The sequence below is a fragment of the Enoplosus armatus genome, chromosome 22, assembly GCF_043641665.1.
Source record: "Enoplosus armatus isolate fEnoArm2 chromosome 22, fEnoArm2.hap1, whole genome shotgun sequence".
NCBI classification, from domain to species: Eukaryota; Metazoa; Chordata; class Actinopteri; order Centrarchiformes; family Enoplosidae; genus Enoplosus; species Enoplosus armatus.
Window position 1 is genome coordinate 2,984,933 of NC_092201.1, and position 20,427 is coordinate 3,005,359.

The window sequence follows — 20,427 nt, forward strand, 5'->3', positions numbered from 1 at the left end:
GCGCAGGAAGAGAGGGAGACGGACGGAGAGAGACAGACAGAAATAAGTGGTTTGTGACGACGACGACGACGATGACGATGATGATGATGATGGAGGAAAGAGGAGATCACAGAGACTTCGCCAGTCTGCATTCATCCTCACCTGAGCCAGTCGCTGCACATCCAGTCACCCTTGGCAGACGTCCACAGACAAACACCAGAGGGAAAAAGGTCAGCCAGAGGCCACGAGGTCCCACCACGGAGCAAAGCTCTCCTCAATCCCTCTATACACACACATACACACACTATTCCCGTTCTCATTCCACATGCCCCTTTGACCTCACTATTAAAACACAGGAGCAAATCTCCCGATTGGTCACAGCGGCTCAGAAACAAATGACGCCAAATACCTGACTTCTGTTTGGCCTTTTTCTGCAGGGAGGCATGAGAGGGCTGCAGCCGCCGGATTTGGCATTCCACTTGTGCAAATATATTCCGATATTGGAAATGTGGTTCCCAACGGTCCACGTTTTTTTTTTTTGGGGGGGGGGCAGGGAGATCTGTTTGAGTTGTGTGTAGAGTTTACAGGCCACAGGCCACATTTCAACAATAACCACCAGAACAAATAGCGTGTGTTGCATAAGAGAGCGCCGACTTAACGAGACTGATGATGTTCTCAAAGAGGAAGACAGAGAAGAAAGGAAATAAAGAAACATGTTTAACTTCATCTAATCTAATATGATGTCTTCATATAACCTATATATGTTATGCATAACACCCTGTTTGTTTTACGTGCTTTTTATAGTTTGTTTTACTTTGTTTCCTTTTTGTCTTTGCACGCCGAGGCCTCCATATTGGATTGAATTGTCTATTTTCGTTTAATTTTTCTTCTGTTGTTTGTTGTGATATTAATATTATTTTAAGATGTCGTATTTATGACAGAATCAAATCAGAATATTGCAGCAAATAACTGAATCGTTTTATTCACATTTTTATAGTCTATCACTATATTTTGTGCATTGGTTTTCTTCTGTATTTGTCAGGAACTTGTACTTTGAACTGCACTTTTTTCAGATTATTCAGGGTTTTGTTTTTTTTTCAAAGTAAAATTGTGTCACATATTAGCCCTGCAGTCTGAACCTAGCTTAAGATTTCCTACATTCTCATTGTAACACCTGTGGTCACTCACTGCTGGTGTGACTCTGTCAAGTGGGTTTCCCCCCTCTACATGACATACACTCACAATAAGAGCAGTGTATTATCTGTAAAAGCAAAGCTTCTCTGCTGCACGTCAAGTATAGACTGCCTTGTGCGATGTGGTCACTTTTTGTTGCGTCTTTCACCAACATTTCTATTCCATTTCCTCGTTTCATTGACACAAAGCGTATAAGAAGCTCGATGAGCGATCTTAGGTCCGAGGGAAATGCCTGAAATGATGCTGTTTCCTGATGAATCCTCCCTGCTAAACTGAATGATAGATGTTTGATGCGTGTGTACAGTGCTGCATGTCGGCCGGTGTGTATTTATGTATCAGTAGGATGAGACAAAAGCCCCTTCAGCCCACGGTGCCTGTGTGGCCTGGCCTCTCTGACCCTGCCGTTTGATTTGTTCCTCCATTGCCACTGTTTATTTCTGCTCTTCCTGTTTGTGCTCAACTGACCGTAAGATCCGTTCCTGTGAATGCTGGGTAAGAAAAATATAATGGCGGGGTGTCGCTGGCTGTGGTTGGGTGGAGGGGTGCAATGCGTCAAAGATCACGAGGCGCAGAAGGAGACAGAAAAGACGGCTCTCGACCACAGTGCTAACATGTCAACAGAGATTAAACTAGTTTATTATTTTCAAAGAGGGAAAAAAATTACGAAACAAAAAAAGCAGTCATATTTTACACTAGTGATTATTATTAAATTTTTACAACCATTCAGTCTGCATAACATAAAGAAATAATTCTACATCTTTGTTTATTTCGTATTTTTGGTACTCTGATTTATACATACAAATAACAAATACAGGAACTTTTTTCACAATGCATATAATCTGTGGGCAGGAAGAAAGTCTTTCAGGTGATCAAATGTGTGTGTGCATGTGTGTGTGTGTGTGTGTGCATGTATGTGTGTGTGTGTGTGTGTGTGTGTACGTGCGTGCGTCAACACAAACCAATTGCCCGAGACCTATAGCACATCCAAAAAAAAAGAAAAAAAAAGAAGAGAGATGCCTGCAGCCAGAGCCGCCGACTCTCTGCAAACTTAATGCAACACAATTCACGCAGGCGAAAACCGAGGCCTGCCCCTTCTCAAAAGTCTCTCCCTCTCGTCTTCTCGCCACCTCCTCCCTTTTTTTTCTTCCCATCTGAGGCGTCCTCTCCTCACTCCTCTGGCGGCAAGTCTCTCCACCTGCTGCGACTCGTACCCTTCTCGTCGTTAGCTGCCCAGGGGCAAGTTTCCTTTTTTTTTTCTTACTTAATTAAAAAGTCTTCATTAAATGTACTGTATTTCATACAATTTGTACAAATATATTCAACGTCTGTCTCTCCTCATCTTCAGCAAGAAGAGGAAGAAGAACAAGGAGGGGAGCGGGGGGCGGGGGGGGGGGGGGGGTTCCTGTTACACAGGTGCAAGGTGAAGAGAGGCGGGTTTCGGAAATTTAGGGAGAGAGCGTTGTAAAAGTCTTTTAAATGTCTGTTTTCGTGATGTTCATGTGTGGAAAAATGGCTTTTTGTACACAAATGGAGCTCCTTATCATGTGGATCAGCTGGGAGGACAGCCTCAATGTGGTGGCGGCGGCTTGGAGAGAAAATGTTCTTTCTCTCCCCGGTTGAGGAAAAAAAAATCTTCCCCCTGGAGGTCAGTGCGCCACAGTCAAGTCAAGTCTGCAAAGCATTCACATCGCAGAGGTACACTTTGATTTTATAAAAATAAGATACAACTGAGGACAAAGGAGCCTAAAGCCTGTCGTTCTCGCACCGCAGCTTGGTGGGGGGGACAGGGGAGCTTAGGTCGGGCCGAGGAGCAGTTTATTTGTCTTTAAGGATATGGAAGCAGGTCAGCAGAGGTACCGAGGGACATGGTGGTGGCGAGGCCAAGGGTTCGGGGGGGTGGGGGGGGTGCAGCACGGGGAGGTCTAACCCATGGCTGTGACCATACTGGAAGGGTGGTGGGGGGCGAATGGGAGGCCCGAGGAGGGGTGCATGGGTGTGGGGGTGGTCAGCATGTGGCCTGAGTGCGAGAAGGGAGGGAAGGACGACATGTGGCGGGACAGGGCGGCCGGGCTGAAGGAGCTGCTCTTGTCCATCAGGCTCTTGGAGAAGTCGTCCATGCTGTCTTGGGACTTTTTGCTCTTCTTGGACTTGCTGGACATCTTCCTGTTCCTGGTCTGGATGCCTTCCTTCTTCATGGTCAGAGGTCGGTTGATCTGCTCTCGAAAGGAGACAGAGAAGATGGCAGATTAGTCTTTTGTCACAACAGAGTCGTAGCACTGTGTTCACCGTGGAAGATGGAAATCTTAAAAAGAGGAGATTCCAACATGAAGACATTAGTCATGGCTCCGTTTTCATTAAGTGACGGTTGGCACACACTGAGCTTTTTAGTTGTCTTTGAGACAGATTTGGGGGTTTTGGGGAGACATAATGATATGTAATGGAGGCCCATCCTGAAACACAAGATTGTTTATATATACTGTGTGTGTGTGTGTGTGTGTGTGTGTGTGTGTGTTGGGGTGGATTTAAATGTTGATTCCTTTAAGCTGAACTGTATCTGAGGCTGTGGCTATGCCAGAAAGAAAGAGAGAGAAAAAGGGAAGACGGAGGGGGGAGGGGGGTGGAGGGAAGATGGAGGGAGAGTGTGCAGAACAGAGACGGAGAAGAGTCTGGCAGCTAATGTGCAGCCAGTCGACCACAGAGACACATGGCCATGACGACCGCCGGCGTCGGCCAAGTCCTCCTCTCCACCCTCCTCCTCAACCGCGTGGCCGTCTCCTGGCCAAAATGGCCCCAGCTGCCGTATTCCAGCATAGGTTTTAGCCGGGAATGAGAGCTGGATGATGGAATTCCGGCTGTGGGCAGGATTATGAGGGGAGGTGGATGAGGCCGACTGGCTTCCTGATCTTACTGAGCGGTTCTTCCCGGGGAAATGGAAACAGGGATTTCTTCCTCGCGCTGTCTGAGACATTGGCATTTTTCACTGACTCTTTAAGCAGAGAGGCCTCGATGATTAGTGGAGGGCAGAGATCTGTGCCCCCCCCCCCCCCAGTGATGTGGTTTCATTCTCTAAGATGTGACTCCACACTGGGTGACTTTCTCTGCCTTGCGTCCAGCTCTGAGGCACGCTACACCCACCTAAAGCTGCTCAGGCCTGCGCTCTTTGATGCTGACATGTCTCCCGTCTCACGGAGGAAGCCCCGGGCCTCCGGCCTGCGCTCGGGCCGCCGCCCCGACACATCAAACAAAAGCCGAGTCAATGACCACCGCAGAATACACAGTGGTAGCCTCTCACATCCTCTCCCCCAACACCAGCAGCTAACCACCTGAAACCTCAGCCCCCGCACAGAGTCGCGATGAACTCCCCTCAGAGGGACAAAGATGAGAAAGACATCTTTCACACCTAAAACCCCCGATTACTAAAAAAGAGGCAGTGTTTTAGGTGTTAACAAGGCCTCGTGTTTGTGGCAGCTTCTCTGTTTTCACAAGCTCCTTATCTGAGCCAGAGCTTACGGGACAATGGGGCCGCGACCATCAGGTGTTTCGGGACACACATGCAGGCGGTGCAGGGACTCCCGCTAAAGTCTCCGTGAAGAATGTGGAATTTGTTTCAAAGGGAGCAAAACATAACAGAAGTCTGGGTTTACCAAAATAAACTAATTTCACAATTACTCCGAGGTCAGGGTCAGTTCAAATGCTAATACGTAACTGGGAAATATTCTTCTTCTCTCCTTTTTAACCTTCCTCTGAATCTGCTTCTCTGCAGCGCCAAACTATCTGCCAAAAGTAACATGGGAAAATGATTTAACAGGGAGCGCTTGCGTGACAAGCAGGGCAGCAGAGCAGGATACTCTTCCCCTTACACACAGGGATATGGGATATAGGCAACCTTTATCTGTCGTCTGGGAGGAGGGGGGGGGGGGGGTGGGGGGGGGGTATTACCTACATGTGGCCTCAGAGCAGTTAGCCTGGTTATTATTATTATTAGTTTCAACTACAATAGCTGTCTGATTAAAAGTGACAGCTTTGTGCACAGGGGAGGGGAGGGAGGGAGAGATAAACGAGTCCCTGGGGTTTTCAGATTGAGGATGTGAAATGATGTGGTGAGGCTCTAACCAACCCAAAACGAATCAGGCGGATTGGTGGTCAGAGGGGGGACTCCGAGTCCCTGGCGCGCTCGGAACCAAAAGGCTAGAAATAAGAAAAAAAATCGGCCTGGAAATTAATCGAATTTTAATTAAGCCCCCCCCCCCCTTCTTCAATATTTAAAAGCAAGGCGGCTGCGGGCTTAGTTCACTTCGGTCTTACACATTTTAGATTCGCACTTACTGCCAATAAATCATATTAATTCTACAGTATTTGTTATCGCCGTGCCCCGGAAAGTCTCTGCAGGGACAAGTCAGATCACATATTCAGAGGACGGGGGGGGGGGGACGTGATGGGAAAGAAATGGAGGAGGGCGCAGGAAGATGGAGCTGAACACATAAATATTCAAGACAACCTGTGATGGGTTAGTCAGATATCCTATGAAGGTTTATTACTTACATTGTGCAGTTTAAAGTACAGGCCGCAGGCGTTACACACCGGGTCCCCGTTGGCGTTTCTCCGCCACAGCGTCGTCGTTGTCGTTTGACAGTTCGCGCATGACGTCCCTGCCCGCCTGGCTGCGGACTGTGCGACACAAGAGAGGGCAGAAAAAACAGAAAAGAAAGAGAGAGAGAGAGAGAGAGAGAGAGAGAGAGACGTCACATGACCACGTAATGACCCAATCAACATGAAGGTTTATTCTGACACATTTAACACCAAGATTCAGGGCTTCCGTTCGAGTACAAAGGCTGAAGTTTAGCACTGAAGAGCAGTTTTATTTCAGCGTTAGGGAGCTTGGACTAGACGCCCACAGCTCATCTGCGGGACACTTGACTTCAGAACTATGGGATGTAAATCTGTGTCATTTTGGCAGCCCTGTATACATGGTGGCGTCTTGCATTTAGCCCACTACATCTCTATAAATGCAATGAAGTAAAGGCCGTTTTATTTTCTTTCACTACACATTAAATACATTTTTTTTATTTTCACTCATTGTGCAAAACTACTTTAAAAAAACCGCTAAAACGTGGCAGTCAGTAAAGGCTTTATTTTGACTCTCACTGTCCACCCATAGGATTATTATTATTATTATTTTTTTTTTTTTTTGCATTCAGTTCAAGCTGAAAATAGTTTAAAATAAAGACAGAAAACCCGAAAACAGAGCTGCTTTCACTCGAGGCTAAAAATAGCGCCATAGAGCAAATACCTCCTGGAGAATAAATATTTACAGAAGACATAAAAGCAGTGCCTTGAAATGGGAGAGCTATTAAATGTGATTAAATTTCCCCTTTTAAAGTGCGTGTTTGTGCCACGAAGGCTCGTTTTTAAATGTGACGTTAAACAACTGAAACTGAAAGGAAACGTGTTCATATTGATTTTGGTATCAATTACACCTAAAACAAACAAACAAACCAAAAAGCATCTTTTATATATATATATATATATATATATACACGAGTAGGCTTTTAAACATGGACATCATGAAAAGAAAATGTGAATATATGAAGCAGTGAAATGAGCCATGTGGGAATAATTGCACGCCAATTAAAAGCATGATAAAAGAAAGAGAAAATGTGGATATTTGTGGCTTCGCTGCAGGCTACCAGCAGAGTGAAAACCCTCACTTCATCCTGACACAGTGAAAGTCATGTCTTCCCATGGATTTAGCTGCCTGTCTCACAGCCCAGTTTGCTGCAATGGCTTGACATTGATGTTATAATCTCTAAAAACAATCAATAGACAGGTGACCGCAAAGGACACCCCAACGTAAAGGACTACATTATCTCAGGGAGGGATTTCCAATTATACACACGTGGTGGCCTAATAACCCCTGCTGCTGTGTGCTGTGAATGGCCAATCAGATTGGAGGAATAAACCTTATTAAGTGTGCGTATTACTGCTGGCTATAATCCGCTTCCTCTTCTTCACTTTTATTGCATTTTCTCACCATCTTTTGACTCTTTTCACCCTCTTGAATTTTTTTATTTTTTTTTTTTCTAAATCCTCAAATAACTTTATATTTTCTGCCACGAAACGGTTACATCTGAGCAATGAACGCCTGTCAGTGTGTTATTTGGTGGCTGTGGTGACTTATTACACACGTGATCAGGTATCTTGCTCCTAAATCCTCCTCTGATGTCACTTTCTGGCCATTTTCGCCCTCCATAAATATAAAAACTCCGAGGTCAAATGTGGCGTGGCAGTTACTCACAGCCTACCTGACCGTCCTCGTGTATTTAAGCAGAGATTCCAACACTAAACAAATCTCAAGTCGTGACTGTGTGCTGGCCTGGCTCGGACTCCGCAGCCTTCATGTTTTGACTGGGGAAGCGGGCTGTGTTGTTAAAAGCGACTTATCTGCGCTGCTCAGATATCCGGCAGCCCTTTCCTGGGAAGTCGGGTTTTCACATTAGAGGCGAGGTGGAGGAGAGAAGAGGTCCAGGGCAGGACTGGACAGCCATCTTTGCCTCCAGAGAGTTTTATTTTTTTTCATAAGAAGGCAGGGGAACTCCTCTAAAGCTCATAAGAGATGCAGCTATGAAGAGAGGGGCTTTCCCTGAGATAGCTGCAAAAAAAAAAATAGCTCCACCCAAAGCAATCGTAAGAATTGCATAAACAGCCTACCAATAGCCCAGATATATCCTCAATGCTAAAATGTAAAAAAAAATAATAATAATGTTCATATGATGGAGCTCGTTGCGCGTTTTTGAATGCAGGCCTGCAGCCACACTGCAACAAGCGACAGTGGAAGCAGTTTTCTCTTTAATGGAGGCAATGCATCTCCAAAATACACATGGGGGGGCCTATATTGTTTAAACAGAGTACTCTGTGAATCAATGACAATTTTTAGCAAATAAAAGATAGCATCGTCATTGCATTAAAAAAAAACTGTGCAGTTTTTTTGGTAGTATCTGAAAACAGAGACCTGCACTTGTCGAGTCAATTTCCTGCAGCTAATAGGCCTACTTCTTCCTGGATAGGGGAAAAACAGAGAGAGAGACGGAAATGTCATCAACAGAGAAATGTGGTGGAGACGTACCAGCCGCCGCTTGGGTTTGATGAGAGGGCGATTCTGCCCGTTCATCTTGTGATAGAGTCCGCAGGCGTTACACAGATAGTGACCCGTACCGTCCCGCCTCCACAGCGGAGTCGACGTGGCCCCGCAGTTCACACACTCTCTACCTTCTGCAAGAGCCAACACACACACACACACACACACACACACACAAAACATGGAGACAGTGTCCAGGTCAGTTGATCCTCTATAATAATAATAATAATAGTAATAATAACAATAATAATAATTCATGTTGCATGTAATCTAAGCTGAAAACAGTCAAAGTTAGTGAAATGACAGGAAATATTAAGATATTTATAAAACATGCAATATGCAACAAATACCAGTAATAATAATAATAATGTAACATAAGCATGACTTTTTACGGCAGCAGTTATTTTATTTGTAACACACACACACAAACACACACACACACATTAAACACATGTGGTTAGTGTTGGTGGTGAATACAGCTGTTGTTTTGAGGTCCATATGACAGAAATCATTTCAATAAATAAACCACAAAATCTTCAAGCTACGTGTCCTTGATCAGGCTTTTCAGACTAAGCAAAAATGCACTTTGCTCCGAGACACATTTAGAATAGTTGGAATAAAACAGGCCTTCTTCTTTCTCTCATCAGCCGATCTCATTTAAATAATAACTCAATAATAAGGGTAATAATCTGTTGGTGTATTTTAGGCTTTGGTTTTGAAATGATTGAGCGGGAGTTGAGGTTTGACTGGCACTTCTCTAGTGACACCGACAGGTGAGACGCGCACTCACACTTTGATTATAGTGCAGGGGCCCTGAAACTGAAACAAGGGAGCTGCAGTCACACTCGCATTATTTGAAAGCAGAGACTCACACAGCGCTTTTGTGCAGCGCCGAGAGCCTTTTGCATTTTCATGCAGCCGCACTTCCCCTTTTTTTTCCCGAGCAGCAGAAACCCGCACAGCCCGACTTGTTCACAAAGACACAGAGATGCGTCAGTCCGTTTAGATGTGATACACGCAAGCGCGAGGATAAGTGTGCGTTTCTGTCTGTCTTTCTTTTTCGCCAAGAGGAGACTGCCTCTGAAATCAAACAGGAACTGTGTCGGATCCAATGCAAATGAAAATAAACAGGCCTCTGCAACGCAGGTTCTGTATATCGCACAAGGTGTGTTTCGGTTTCAGAGAATCGCTGAACGCTTAACACGACGCACTGATGACCTCACTGAACACAGGAATACTCTTCACATCGGGAAATATCTTGAAATGCACATTATCTCACATTATCCTGGAATTAAAATCTTTATTTGCATTAATGGCCCGGCGCATGATGCTGAATAATCCCGATGATATGCATCAACTAATCCACTGTTTTCTGTCCCCCCCCCATCAAAGCTGCTGATATTAATCTCATTACAGAAAACTGGTTTTCAGCTGCGCAGCAATAACCTTTAAAATAATTACCCCCCCCCCCTCCCCCCTTCACAATGTGGAAACATCTCCCTTCACTCTCCCTGTCCCCCCCCCCACCCACCCCTCGGTGGTTCGTGCACTCAGCCACGGCGACGGTTCACCCGCTTTTTCCCTGTGAATGAACAAGCAGCATCCGGTGCTCTACCGCTGGGTAAACAATGCAACTGTGGCGTGCACTGGTCTGACAGTAATGGGATTATCTTAAACATATAAACGGGGCGACAGAGCCCGGAGAGCTGGTTTCCCCCCACCCCCCCCCTCGCCTCCCTCTCCCTCTGTGTTAGTGCAGAGGAAGAGGAGACAAAAATGACCTAAATTAATCTAAGCTTTCAACTCTGGACTCGTTTGCGTCAAGATGATTTTATTTAGTTGGAGAAAAATATTCAATTAATTCTGAGAGCTCGAGGTTTGTTTCCGACATCTAAATTCTATTCATCTTTTTTTTCCCAACAAATGTATTGAATTTGTTTACAAAACCATTTATTTTCATATTTATTTTAAATATATCTTAATCTGAACTTTAAATTCAAATTATCATCATTATTATTGTTGTTGTTGTTGTTGTTGTTGTTGTTGTGGTCAGATGATGAAAGAAAGAGCTTTGAGGCACTTTGATGCGGCTGTTTAGAACACAGTTGACCTGTGTGGCCTTCAGTTCATGTGAGGGATGAATGAGCTGCTCATGGGCATTTCTTTTTTTTTTTTTTGAGTATGAGATTAAACATGGCTGATCATTAAGGCTGCAAATCTGGGGAATAATGTTAGATCAAAAGGGAATGTAATAAAGCGCACGCCTACCTGAACAGGACCTTGTTTTTGGTCTTGTTTTGGAACCATAACTAGAAGGTGACCCACCTATCAGGCTACTTGGTGGGAAGAGGCCTGGGCCGTATTCAGGGACATAGGATGGGTATGTGGCGATGGGGTGGTGGGCAGAGGATGACCCTGCTCCGATTGATGCCACGCTCCGGCTGTGAGCTGACTCCAGTTTCATACTCTCGGCCAGGGTCACCTGGTACTTTATGCACTCTTTATCCTCCTGCCGCCCGGAGCTGCTGGAGCCCGGGGTGGATATGCCCGGGTCCGGGGATACATCTTTAGGAGGGGTCGGGGGAAACGTGAAGAGGTGCGGACTGGAGTGACCGGTGGACAGGGAGGAGGAGGAGGCCGGGGGGTAGACGGACAGGCTGGCCGGGGAGCCGTGGTGCAGGGGGTTCTTGGGGAAGGGGCTCAGGTTCCAGGGAGAAGTGCTGTGGTGCGGGGCGATGCCTTTGCTCCCCTCCAGCCAGGGCAGAGAGCCGTGCAGTAACGAGGGACGGCACACCTGGCTACCTGGGGCAGCACAGAAACACAGGAAAACATCAACAACCTGACTTCAGTCTGCAGCAACAAGAAATACACGTTTACTCTCCTGCCGAGGAGCGAGAGCCGAGCTTCAGGCCTGAACAAGACCCGAAGGAGGACACTTCTTTACGCACTGATTTACCAAAAACATTTATTGACATTTTATTTTGAACATAAAACACAAAAAAAAATCAGATTTAATTTGCCTCCAAAATACTTCCTGTGCAGACTCTGTTGTCGAGTAGAAATAACTAGAAAAACTAGAGTTTCATGTGGCCACGCACGAGCATAATTGAGCTCTTTACCTCCTCCAGTGAACGGGCCCTGATGCAGCAGCCGAGCACTTACAAGTCAAAAGCCTCTAAAGAAGCTGATTGACTGTTGAGGAAGTTACAGGCTACAATAAAGGGAACTCGACAAATGGCTGCTCTTATGAACAGCATATTATAATAAAGATAAATATCGTGCAACTACCAACATATTCCATCTGTGACTTCTGAGCCAACACGTCTATTTGTTTAAATCCGTAACTAAACACTCGATTGATCCAGAGAACAAATTACGCACGGGCTTTTGACAAACTTCTCTGACACGTGAGTCAGCCGAGTGTCACTTGGTGTTTGAGACGTTTAGACGGGAACAGGCTGCGATATGAGCGCTGGACAGACACCAAAGACAAACTAGAGGTGAGCCAAACATATTTACGGCGCGGTTTCACAACACTTAAGCTCTCAGGTTTTTAACAAAAAGTCAGCCCAGGCCAAAACCGAAACCTGGTCTGGATCACAGTCAGATAATACAAATAATTCCAAACACAGAGGCCGTAACTGAGTATTTGCAGCAGGGATAAATTACGCACATGGATCTCAACAGGATAAAGTGCCCATTATTAAATAAAAGGCCTAAACAGGCCGTTTACTTACTGTGAGGAGGAGGAGGGTACCTCTGGACGGCTCGGACAGAGTTTCCATAGTATGGAGAGACGTGGTTCCCCTGTCCATCGATATTAAAGAGTACATCCACATCGTCAGCGAGGGGATACTGCGAAGGGTCCATGTATGAGTGGCCGAGGCCCGGGTGATGTGAGCCGGGATGCTGCTCGTTCAACACCGCGGGATGATGGCTCATCCATCGTGGCTGATCCGCACTTACTTCCATTGCTTTTGCTTTTTATTTCTTCAACAAATGTTCATGCACGCCGAAGCAAACCGGTACAAGTCACAAGATGAGAAACAATCTGTCCCAAATCCGTTCGGTTTTTTTGTTAAATCCACAGGTTCCGCGCTTGCTTCCGATCACCTGGAGACAGAGAAGAATTTAGAGTCTTATTTTCTCGAATGTGTTCACATGCAGCACGACTACAACAGGCAGGAGGCTCGCGCTTATAAGTGAATTTACCCGATTGGAGAAAAAAAAAAAGAAAGAAGGATATTTAAACACGAAACATACCCCACATTACAAATGCAACAAAGGTGTTGACATATAAATACGTCCAAAATGGAATCCAGTCCCACGCTGAGTTCCTGAACTTCTTCCTCTCAGTAAAAAAAAAGAAATGTGCGTGTTTCGGCCCCAGCTCAACAAGTAGTGCGGGTTCGTACGAGCGCACGGCTTGTTTGCAGCGGGTGGCTTCACTGCACACTGACCAGCACCAGCAAGTTAAACTCACTGATCAAATCTGTGTTTGTGCGCAGTTGTAGCCCTCTCCATTAACTCCGCTCCTCTCTCTCTCTCCCTCTCGTCTGTGTGGCTCTTGCTCGCTCACCCTTGCACTACCTCTCTCTCTCTCGGTCTCTCTCTCTCTCTCTCAGCTCCCTTTTTTTTCTTTTTTTTTTACAGTGAAGGCATTCTTTCAGGATGGCGCCAGGCAGCTCAATGCTTGCAGACAGCTGTGGCGCGACGCAACTTAAGGAGGGTCTGTCAGTGTCATCAGTTAAGGGGAGGGGCCTGCCCTAATTGAATATAACGTGGGCCAGGAGAGATGCAGAAGTGCTGCAAGATTTCTTTCAATGACCTTGCCAAAAAATATATATTATTAAAGTAGGGATGTTTCTTTTTTTAGTGGGCCCACTAAAACTTAACATCCCAGTTATGCATGGAAACATAGTGGGGGTGCAAAAGTGATGCTGCAGCAAGTTAATGTGGAATTTTAAACGTTAACATGTGCGTAAGTATAAACAGGATATTAAAAGAAAAACAAATAAACATTTTAAAAAAGGAATTTAAACAACAACCCCGATTAAAAGCTTCTGAGCCAATGGATTAACATAAAAGTAGTAAATAACACAGAATTATTTTGGTCTCAGTTATTATTATTATTATTATTATTATTATTATCTGAAGTCTGCTGCAGTTCGTCTGCTGCAGCCGCGGAAAGAGGAGAAAGAGGCTGCAGCAGAGCCTGTTGCTCCGGGCCGGCGGCAGGTTGCGGGACTTGTATACGCTCTTAAAATTGTGACAGTGCGTCCTCTCGCGGTGACAGCCACATTATTCTAATGACAGATCCGAATTGAGCCGATCTCCTCACCGTGAAGCCGGACAAGGACGCCCGGGAGACTCTGAGCCTCATACAGCCTCAAAAAAATCAAATAATAAATAAATAAATATCCTAATGAAGGCTGTTGTTGTCCGTCAGTTAACCCCCCCAGCAGCTGAGCAACAACCTGCCCACTGCAGCATCTCAAGCAGACAAGCAGCAAACGGGCTCACGTCATTATTTATTCAAAACAGTGCATTAAATGTAACACGATAGCGCGCGCAGGGAGTGATTTACCCCACGCGCTCTTCATCTTCATTCCAAGTTGAACAAATCAGCGGCCGTCATTCTCCAGGGCAGCCTGTCCCCCCCCCCAATCAGAGAGGAACTCACCCGGTGTGTTCACTGTCATGCGGGCATGATGCCGTGCGTCTGCAGCGTTATTCACCTCATTGCGCGGGAGGAAAAGGTGGGTGGGGGGGGGGGGGTGCTCCTTGGGGAAGTATTTCATGTCTAAAGCCCAGTTTGGCTTCTCCATATACTTTCAGATGGGCAGTGTGTAATAGTAGAGTTGTGTGTGTGTGTGTGTGTGTGTGTGTGTGTGGTGGGGGCAGCCTCGGCGACGCCACTGGATGTGACGTCACCGAGTCAGGAAATGAACCCTCTGGCAGCGTGCAGTGGGGAGGCAGCGGGAGCGCGCACGCCCTTGCACCACGTAGGTATGAGCGTATTATTCCCGTGACAGCGTGACAGCAGGTACCGACGGATCCATCGGCTGCACGGGAACGTGCCTGCAGGGGACTCTCGGTAATCAATAATCAGTTAGATGACGGCTGTGTTTTTATAAGGCCACGCGCGTCAGGTGATGGCTCCATTAACTCCCAGTTTATTTCCTCCTCTTTCATACCGAGGCGCGTGGGAGCGACACACTGAGAGAGACTTGGCAAAGCGTGGTATTTTTCCTCTCCAGGATAGCCCTACCTGGAGAGAGAGGGGGGGGGGGGGGGGGGGGGGGGGGGCGTATCTCACTCAGGCAAACCTGAGACTGAACTTGGATGCAAACTGCTGTAGCTGCCATTGTCAAGCTGTCAGCGGACTCGTGTAATTATCCTCTTGAAAAGTATCGCGCAGCCATTATCCACAAAGTCCCCGTTATAGGTGCTCAGAGGCAACACATGACGGTAAATGTAGCCTAAAATCCCGATTATGTTTTTTTGTTTCTTGACTGGATGTATCGAAGCTTAGAGAATGGGACATGGAAGCCGTCCCATGACTTGATTCCCAAGCCTCGGTGTCAATAACGCCGGAGCTTATTCAGCACGGAATAAGACTGGCTCTCTTAAAAAGTTGTCATTTATAATCCCAATCTGTCGCCGCGGCGGGAGGAAATAGTTCCTTCAGCTCTGCTTCTCTCTCGCTGTGTGTGAGGGAGAGTCTGTTTCTGCAGTTAATGGCCTACAAATAGCAGCGCTGCTGTGCGTAAAGGTTGATTCATAAAAGTGGGCGAGGGGCCAGTCTGGCTTCTGATGGCGGAGATAATTTCTGAGTGATTATGTCAACCAGCTCTGATTAAAATCAAGACATGGCACAGTCTCTTTTTCTACATTGCGGCTGAGAATTTAAGACACGAACGGATTATTCACACTGCCAGTGAGGGGGATGAAATGTTTTAGATAACGTGTGTGTGTGTGTGTGTGTGTGTGTGTGTGTGTGTACTTTGCCCCCCAACTTCCTGTGTATGGCCTCATCAACAATTATGATCCTTGTTGTTCCTCATAAATAATGATTTCTTTCCGTCAGCTGAATAATCAAAGGTCAGGGAGATAAAATCACACAAAAATAATAATAATACATTGTAATAGTAATATAACCACTAGCCCTACTGCTAATCATAATATTAATCATAATAATAATAACAGCCTAATCATCATGCTCATCTTTGTTGTATTTTCACATATTTAAAATAGCAGATTAAGAGCAGATACGAGACAATTTTATATATTATTATTATTAATAAAAACCTGTGTGTGTGTGTGTGTGTGTGTTTACTTTCATTAATTAGTTCCATGAAAAGCTTTGATATCTGGGTCCATAACGCGTCATATTTTGCTCACACTTTCATTCATCTCGACATAAACTGTCCAAAATAGTCGCCACCAATATTAACCTGTCATCATCATCATCATCATCATCATCATCATCATAACAAAATTAAAACATTAAAAAAAAAATGAATAAATAAAAAAAGCACACTACAGGAGGAAAACACACACACACACACACACACACACACACACACACACACGACACACGTTATATTATATGTGAATAATAACTAATAAAAAGGAGCGTGGAGCCGCTCTGGTGCTTCGTGTCTTGTTCCCAGTTGAGGATTAAAAATGCGACCGTCCTCGTGATTTATTTTACTGGTTAAATGTCCATTTACAGACTTTGAAAGCGGTCGAGCACCGCAGGTTGCCTTCACGGTACAGTCCTCCACTCTGTGAGTCATCTGTCACCTTTCTTGTCTTTTCAAGAAAAGGAGCTGCTGTTCTGTCGGCATGTGAACCAACTCGGCTTCTTAGAACAAAAACGAGGGCGTCAAATTCTGCTTGTCTGGCGCGTGAAACTCGAAAACAGAAGTGGATTTCTCAGAATGATTTAAATTGAGAACACAAGCTGATAAATCACCTTTTTCTTCGAGGGTAGAAAAAGCAGCACTTCGTATTTTGTGTCATTCTTCCCAACATAAAAAAAAAAAGAGAGAAGAAAACACAACGGTCTGCCAAGTGACTGACTTGTGATGTTTATCTGCGTCTCTATCGCTTCTCGCCAGACTCACTGATGTAATCTCTCATTTAACGCGCGGGGCCTTTTCACCTCCCAGCCTGTGCATCTCCAGCAGAAAGTCATTCATATTTCTGGCTAATTTACTAATCCGCGACACCAAGATATTAACAATATAATTTGTCTGAATTTAAAATTTGAGCTCGGAATCTAAAAGTCTGACAAGTCCCGTTATGACGTGCGAGGCCAAATCTCGATTCAGATGAAACCGCAGGACCTGCTGCCCCTCTTTGTCACGCTCAAGGCCGGTGGTGGATTTATTTTTACCCCGATTTAAAGGATTTTATATTTTAATAGCATCACAACATTTAGTCTAAATCAAGTGACCAGTCTGGATATTTTTGTAAAAAGGACAAAACCCAGTAAAAAAAGAACCGCTGGGATCAATACGGGTCTCTCTCGCGCTCTGCTCTCTGCAGGCAAATAACCGTTGGAGCTCTTGGCCCGTGACAGTGCGCGTGTGATGCCCTTACTCTGGCATCCTGTTCATTGTAACAGCGGCTCTGTCTCTCCGCCGTATCAAGACATATCGACCAGAGACGAGATGGAGGAAACTAATAAGGAGGGGAAACGCAGCCTCAGCGAGCCCAACTCCCTTTTTTATGACCCGCCGGCGAAGTAATCAGATCGATTTCACGGCTCGTATGGGATTCTGCCCGCCGCCAACCTGAGCGGTAGGTAATAGGTCGTTAAAGCCCCTCATCTGCGCTATTTTGGGAGGGGGCCGGTTTGGAGATAGGTGGCTAAATATTTAAAGCAATGCAGCCGGCTGTCGTTCAGCCGTTTAACGTATCAATCCCGGGTCGAGCCTGACACACGTGAGAACGTGAGCGGAAAAAGGGACGAGCACCGCTGATTATTACCGACGCAAACGTCGCTTGTGTTAAAAGAAATGAGGTTTGGGTCAACAGCAAACACAGCGGCTCACAGCGGCGTTAAAGGCAACAATGGCGGTCGTTATGGATGTTGTAGCCAGCATTATCAACACTACAGCCCCCCCTTTTTTCTTTTTTCTTTTTTTTTTCAGCAAGTGCACGCAGCCGATGTGGAGAGAAACGAAGGTGTAGCCGGCTGCTTCCTCTCTGGCTTCAATGAATCCCGCCCTACAGCTTTATTTGTTTTTGTTTTCGTTTTTCTTCGTTTATTTTCATTGAAGCTGACGCGCAAAACGCGCTGACAAAAGTTTCCCCATCATTCACAGGCGAGCAACATCAAGTGAGCTCTCACATACAAAGGCGCCGAGGGGAGAGGCAGCCCATTGGACGGCATTTAGGATGCACCGGCTTCAGAGCAAATCTAAATATTTACTGACCTGTGCTGGACGCCGGACGGACGGAGGCTTTTTTTTCCGCAGATGTGAAGAAAGAGTGACATAGAGATGGAAGCGCCGACGGCATTTAGAGAGAGAGAGAGAGAGAAAGAAGAGTGAGAGCCGTGGACGGGGAAGGGAGGAAAAAAAAAAACACACTCTCTCTCTCACAGTGGTGGTGGTGGTGGTGGTGGTGGTGGTGCGCGCGCCCTCGGTCCCGGAGTCACATCATCATATAACACACACCGCGAGGAGAAACACGCGCGCACATAGGCTACCGGGCAGGCTGCACTCGCATATGGGCCAACCAAAGGCGGCCTCTTTACCGTATTACTGTACTGTGCACGCCAGCTCTTCCGGGTCTGAAAGCATCACAAGTTAGAGCAACAGAAACCCAATTAAAAGCAATAGAAACCAGTGGGAATACAACAGAAGGCAGCCATTTATTTTAGATTGTTGTTTTAACATCATATGCTCTCCTTTCATTATCCCAGGCAGTATTTTTCTTTCTTTATGTTTTATTTTTGTGATAATAAAACATGCCAGGTGACGCCCACAGCTATAGGCCACATATAGATGCCTCCCTCTATAATCAGATGTTGATGGCCAGTAAATGTTGGACATAAAATGCTTGTTTTTTTTTCGTCGTTACATATAAGAAAATCAGTTTTAATGGTTCAAATATGGGGCTCTTTATGCGTGATGAATGTGGTAGATGTTGTGCTTGCAGAATGCAGAATTCAGCATGTTGTGTGTAAGTGTATTATCTATATAGCCACCTTTATAAGAGTGGTGCCTGTACAGTTTGTGCTCTGCAGATATTCCAGTGCAGAACACAAGAGCTCTCCGTGACACGAAATGTTGCACCTCCTTTTGTGCTGGAAGAGGAGCCTTTTCTCTCTCCGCTGCCACAAAGGACAGATGAAGCCATGAAGCTGGTGACTAATCAACAACCAAAGATCCGCGCCAAACTCCACAGCAATTAGAGCTACATTTGAACAATGCGTGAGCAAACAAATCTGAAATATTTCCCGTATCAATATGGTAATGTGATCGGAGCATGCATTGTGGTCTGCTGGTTTGAGCGGTTTGTTTCCACATACATCCACCACTAACCCGGAGCACACAGAGGCCTGCTAGCCTGCTTATTGACACCATGGTTCATTGAAAGGAGCACCAAGCAAATCCGATCCTTCTCTCTGTGAAATGCACTGAGGAGGAGAGAGGAGAGGGAGGATGCTGCAGGCTTGCTATCTCTCATGTTGCGCCTTGACTCTTCGAAGGAGAATGTAAACTGATCACACCCAAATCTATCTTTGGGGAAGAAATTCAATTAAGGTAATAAATTAAAGATAATTGGCGCAAACCTCGTTGTATAAACTTACGAATGCGGCTGCAGCCAAATGTGTCTTTTTAAACCAATGAATAATTCAGTGTCTCCATGCAGGGTAAGCGGAGCTTTTCATTTATGGAATTAGTATTTCAATATCTAAATGGAATTACAAAATAACACATCCACATAGTAATGATTTATTAATCTGCTCTTGACGTAAATAAAGTGCTTATTTTTGGAATTATTAGCTCTTCGATTTCAATGTAAAGGTGAAGTTAATATGCGTCTGTGATAAATCAGATGTGATAAGCTAATCAAAAACAACGGCTAAACCAGCGTTTATGCCGCAGATAATTAAAGCATATTATAGGTGCAATAAAAAGATTAATTATGAGGGAAAATAACGGGAATCAATTTGGTTCTTGTTCAGTCGGGGATACAATTAAATAAGGGGGGAAATAAATGTTAATTTTGAAAAGGGAGCGGATATAAAATGACATGCAGTTTTTTTAGAAGGGGGGGGGGGGGGGGGGGGGGGGGCAGGTTTTCAATCCTTAATTAATTGTAAATGGAGACTGTAAATGGCCCGGATGCCGTTTAGGGTTTACCTTACGTTACTAGGCCACACTGGATCACGTTAGGGGTACGGTCTCCGCGTTGCACTCCCCCGAAACCGGGCTATACCGGGGGCGCGAGCGCGATGCCCAAGTCCAAAGTCACGCTCCTCTTCTTCCGCGTGCGCCCGCCGCCGCCGTGAAATCTCGTGATTAATGTAGAATTTGACTCGAGCTCCCGCGTGACAGCACAAGGCTGACAACAGCTAAGCACAAACCCTCCGGTACACCGGGCCGCAATAACAAGCCGAGCCTGCGCACACTGGCCTTTCTATCCCCATCAATTCAATCACAGCCAGCTGATATTTATAATCTCCCCCGCAGACAGAGCGAGGAGTCATAATGTCACCTTTATGTTCCCGTTAAACACGGCAGCGTTTGCAGTCACGTGCAGCTCACCTTTTCTGCAGTTTGCAAATTGTGCAGCGGAGCAGCGCTTCATCTGTCCAGCCCACCCCCTGCACCGTGGCTTTTCTGCCCCGTTAGTGCATAAACGGAGTAAATCATTTACGGTCACCCGCTTTTTACAGCCTCCTGGTGTAGCCGGGATTTTATTAGACACTTCCCACTCCAAATGTGAAATAAACGCTGCAGTATATATCTGCCTTCTCTCGCTGCCTACATGATTCTGCGCTGTAAATGTCGAAGAAGATGACCTTAATTTGAGACAAAACACCTCCAAAAATGTATGGGCCACGTATTATCTATTTACTTATTTATTTTCTC

At 45.6% G+C, this 20,427-nt stretch overlaps 1 protein-coding gene across 9 annotated transcripts; it reads right to left on the reverse strand.

The window, feature by feature from the left end:
- Window positions 1-1,780: 1,780 nt before the first annotated feature.
- gata3 (GATA binding protein 3) lies at window positions 1,781-17,832 on the reverse strand. Of its 9 annotated transcripts, none has more exons than XM_070928632.1 (7): window positions 12,572-12,984; window positions 12,046-12,421; window positions 10,634-11,110; window positions 8,386-8,442; window positions 8,183-8,229; window positions 5,716-5,841; window positions 1,781-3,386 (listed from the first exon to the last, which is right to left on the reverse strand). In XM_070928632.1, the coding sequence occupies exons 2-7, from the start codon at window positions 12,278-12,280 to the stop codon at window positions 3,096-3,098; spliced, it is 1,233 nt and encodes a 410-aa protein (XP_070784733.1). In that variant the 5' UTR covers window positions 12,281-12,421; window positions 12,572-12,984; the 3' UTR covers window positions 1,781-3,095. The 9 variants fall into 9 exon arrangements, with proteins under 9 accessions (XP_070784733.1, XP_070784731.1, XP_070784729.1 ...); XM_070928630.1 differs by having other exon boundaries at window positions 10,577-11,110; XM_070928628.1 differs by lacking the exon at window positions 12,572-12,984 and adding an exon at window positions 17,758-17,832 and having other exon boundaries at window positions 8,183-8,442; window positions 10,577-11,110.
- Window positions 17,833-20,427: the final 2,595 nt, after the last annotated feature.